General features: G+C 39.7%; 1 protein-coding gene across 1 annotated transcript in view; it reads left to right on the top strand.

Annotated features, from left to right (window-relative positions):
• LOC107741081 (glucocorticoid receptor-like) overlaps positions 1–4,670 on the top strand; it is a 53,317-nt gene that overhangs the window by 4,055 nt on the left and 44,592 nt on the right. Inside the window, exon 2 of the mRNA XM_016553674.1 lies at positions 365–1,479. Coding sequence (XP_016409160.1) covers positions 374–1,479 — 1,106 coding nt within the window. The 5' untranslated portion in view covers positions 365–373. The remainder of the gene's footprint in view (positions 1–364; positions 1,480–4,670) is intronic.

Raw genomic sequence — 4,670 nt, forward strand, 5'->3', positions numbered from 1 at the left:
GTAGGACATTTACAAAATATCTTCATGGAACATGACCTTTACGTTATATCCTAATGATTTTTGGCATAAAAGAAAAATCAATAATTTTGACCCATACAATGTATTGTTGGCTATTGCTACAAATATACCCCAGCGACTTAAGACTGCTTTTGTGCTCCAGGGTCACATATATATATAAATGTTTTTTTGTTGTTGTTTTTTTTAAGTAAAAAATGCTCATACCATGGTGCTATTTGTCTGTACTCTTAATGCACTTAATAATGTTTTCTTTTCTTTTCATGATACTTACAGTAAACTAGGTTTTTCGGGGGTGTTATTCATGCCATTTCAGAAACTATAATTGTTTTGTCCTGTTTTACCACAGAAATGCAAGATGGATCAAGGAGGACTGAATAATGGCGCCAAGAGAGATGATCATTTGAATACGTTGGATTACAGCAACAGCCCAGTCGAGGGAATTTTACGAAGCGGAATACAAAGCGCCATGTCTGTCGCCCCCACCTCGCTGGTTCCTCAAACCAATCCGCTGATGCAGCCGGTTTCCGGGGACCTTCCTAATGGCCTGAGCAACTCGCCCACTCTGGAGGAGCACACCACCTCCGTGCCCTCCACCCTTGGCATCTTTGGGGAAGATTCAGAGCTCAAAGTGTTTGGGAAGGAGCAGAGGGCTCAGCAACACCAGACCCTGGGAGCTTTCACTTTGGGAGACAGTTTCTTAGGTCTGGAGGCCAGCATTGCAGACCTCAATAGCACTTCCCCTTCAGTGGACTCCCTGATTGGTGGAGTCGACCCCAATCTCTTTCCTTTAAAAACTGAGGACTTTTCCCCCATGGATAAAGGCGATATGTACTTTGACCAAGATTCCTTTGGGCCCATTGGGAAAGATGTTGATGTCGGCAATCATAAGCTCTTTAGTGACAACACTCTGGACCTCCTGCAGGACTTCGAGTTGGACGGATCGCCTTCCGATTTCTACGTGGCGGATGACGCGTTCCTCTCCACCATAGGTGAAGATGCTTTGCTCGGAGACTTGCCGACAAATACGGAGAGGGACTCAAAGGTTGCGGTCAATGGCGAGACCTCCACTTCCAGCCCCTCCAGCATCAACACGGTCACCACCAGCACCATCTTGTCCACTGTGAAGGTGGAGAAGGACTCTATAATCCAGCTGTGCACTCCTGCGGTCATCAAACAGGAGAACAACGGTGGGACTAACTACTGTCAGGCGAGTCTGCACAGCACAGCCATTAACATTTGTGGCGTCACCACTTCAAGTGGACAGAGCTTCCTATTTGGGACCGGCCCATCCACAGCTGCTGTCAGTCAGCAGAAAGATCAGAAGCCCGTCTTTAACCTGTACACTCCTATGACCTCTTCAGAAGACGGTTGGGGCAGGGGCCATGGCTTTGGGAATGCAAGTGAAATGCAGCAGAGGGCCAGCGAATGCTTTTCCAAAAACTACACAAGCCCCTATGCCAGGTAAGCCTTGAAAGCCAACATGATGGTCTGTGCTTGTGGATGAACATGTTTAATCAAAGGTTCCTACAGTCATGGAACAGCTGGAGATTCCAGGGAATTTTCAAGTTAGGCCTGGAAAAGTCATGGAAATTACTTGGAAAAAAGGAAAAAGCATGGATTTCTAATCAGTACAAACATTTCTGTCTTGTTGTGCTAAACTCTAAAACATATTTTAATGGCATTTCAATTTTTCTTTTCAGTTTCATTTTTAGAATTCCAGTAAAATTCCAGTTATCACTATCAAAACTCGTTGGTCAAAAGCGTGGCAGTGTTATTATTTATATTCTTTTAATAATTTTTATTCATATTTTAGAATAGCTTTTTGAAATTTTCAATTTTCGTTTTAAATGTAGTTTCATTTTTAATTTTAGTTTCATTTTGTTCTGCGCTTTCGTCATTTTTATTAGTTTTTGTTTCTTTTAAAGGTCCCCTGAAATGCTTAGAAACACGCAGCGTTACTCTATGTGTTGATGTCATTTTAACTGAAACAGGAAGACAGGGCGGGACATATCAAGCAGCCCTGCCCCTTTTTAAAATAGCCAATAGCGAGTTGCGCCGTTTTGGCGGAAGTGGCGAACTGAAAGCTTTGAATGCTTATATCTTCTAAATGCGACTTTTGTCACTGTTTTGGAGCACACTGCCTTATAGATAACCTTAAGACTAACATATTGATACTAACACCCAAAAAACTTTAATTTTGATTTCATGGGGACTTTAAAGGCAGGGTGGGTGATTTGGTTCTAAAGCTGGTTGAAAGTCTCTTCACATCCTGATAGCAACCACTAAGTTAAGTGGCCTAAATGTATTTATATCGTCTGTGGAAGGTGTTGGATCATAAAATCCAATCATATCTCTCAGCCCGAGGGCTCTGATAGGCTGTCATACCTGTCTGTCAATGTATGTATTTGCACCCTGTTTGCGCAGACGTGATACGTCATCAGCGCGTTTCATTTCCCTATTGCAGGCCGAGCGAGAATGGAAGGCGTTATAATTGTAATATCATGCGCTTTCTACTGTAATGTTTTCTCGCTGGTGAATGAGACATTAGGTGATCTGACAGCATTGCTTTCAATCCTCCACCAACGCCGTCTCTTATCGTGTTGCTGGTTAGGTTCTGTTCTGCCTGTGGAGGCGTGGCTTTGGAGAGTGTTTTGCGGGGAGGGTGAGATCTTATGCTTTTAAAGCTAGTTTGCTCTTTGAAATCACCTAACCTTTAAATATTACTTTTAGGTTTAATTAATTTTTATTTTAGTTTTAGCTTTTATTTGTTTCCAGTTAATAATTTTAGTGCTTCAGCTTTAACTTTTAAGTTTGGTTTCAATAAATAAAAAGGTTTTTAATAGATTTAGCTGTAGTTATTAATAAACCCCTAAAATGTGGGGACCGTTTTAGTACAGTTATCTCAGAATTAAATCAGATTTTAGCAGATGTGGCACAAAATACAATTCTTATTAAAGAGAAAAGCAAAGCACAAAATAAGAGTTAAAATTGCAAGCATGTCTTTTCTGGGAACAATCATACCATGCATTTCCTCCAGTAAGAAACAAGTAGGAAATGGAGGTCAGACCAGACAAAATCAGTTTTAAAGACAGCACTGCACCCTAAATTAGCCTAAAATCACTGTGCTGCACCATTATGGATTTGTTACAGTATTAAATTTGTTAAAGATGCTGTAAGCTCAGTGCAAGAATACAATATCTGAACATTCAGACAGTACTGCACCATTTTCCTCTTCACATTCATGTTCCATCATGTTTTCACTGCAATCAATCCTCACCTATTTGCAAACCCTGACTGGTGTGAGCAGAAATCGTAATCGTATGAAATGTGCTCAGAGGGCATGACAGTAAGGCAGAATTTCTGTGGAAGTAATCTGTTAATGTGCTTCTTTTGTTACTGTACAAACGGTCTTGTGTTTACCGTAAGACAAGGAAGTCTGTACTTATGAAGGAGTTATGTAAGTGACATGCATATCTGACAATCTCCACAGAGCAGGTCTCTGCAGCTCGACCTGAAACCTGCTCATCCAAAACTGCAGGGGTTTGATGGATTGTTAATGACGTGTCAGGCATACAGGCTTTGAGGAAGTGTCTGCATATTTGTCATGTGAACGGGCCATTGGCGACACACCCACCTAGTTCAGCTTTTTAAGCCTAGATGCTTAAAATAAACACAAGATTGTTTTTCTAATGTCGGAGTCGTCGAGTTCAGATCAAATGCCAGTGTCCTCACTTCTTGTTTCAGTAATCAGAGCACTGATAACATTATGCAATCTTACTTAAAGTCAACAAGATATTGGAATCAACCCTTACTTTCTTTTAGTGTTGTCAAAAGAGCCGGTACTTCGGTACCAATTCGGTACTAAAAAAATGAAAACGTTACGGTACCAGGTTTTTTAAAGTACCGGTGGTACCTAAAGACAGACACCCAGATCAAATGAAAGAGTTCAAGCAGGTAAGTTTCATTTTAATTTTTAATATTTAGATCTTCAGTGTTTCCCATACATTGATTTATTTGTGGCGGCCCGCCACAATATCAACTGACCGCCACAAATAGATTTTCCAAAAGGCTTTCACTTCATTGAATAAACATGAGCACTGCACTGCGAGTAGGGGTGTGCGATATTGACAAAAAATTATATCTCGATATTTTATGGGATTTTATCGATAACAATAATTAGACGATATTTTGCTGAGTGTGTTATTGTGCTGGTACCTTAAGGACTGCCGAAGACAGCTGACTCCTAATGTTTTTAATATTCTTCATATTCTGTGTGGTGGTCAGTTCATACTGATAAGTACTGAAATCCAATAAGTTTAAACTGATTTTTGCATTTTATGGGCATTTTTACCTTTAAAAAAGCCATTTTTTCTAAAAGTGTCCATTATCTTTTGAGTCAAATTCTTACATTTAATCAGGGAATTAGAATAATAAGACATTTGGGCTGTTACCAAGCAAATTAAATCAACACAGAAGCTGCATCTGAAGTGGCATTTAGATGTATTTACACACATGTATTTTGTTTAATGCAAGACATGAATGCATTTAACCTGCAATTACAAATGCATAAATAATGTTTTGATATATTAAACATAAAACGTTGAATACTGATATTGGAAAGGATTTAAAACATGAAAAAAATCAAAAGAAAA

Source organism: Sinocyclocheilus rhinocerous, unplaced genomic scaffold, assembly GCF_001515625.1.
Source record: "Sinocyclocheilus rhinocerous isolate Xijiao unplaced genomic scaffold, SAMN03320098_v1.1 scaffold44, whole genome shotgun sequence".
Taxonomy (NCBI): domain Eukaryota; kingdom Metazoa; phylum Chordata; class Actinopteri; order Cypriniformes; family Cyprinidae; genus Sinocyclocheilus; species Sinocyclocheilus rhinocerous.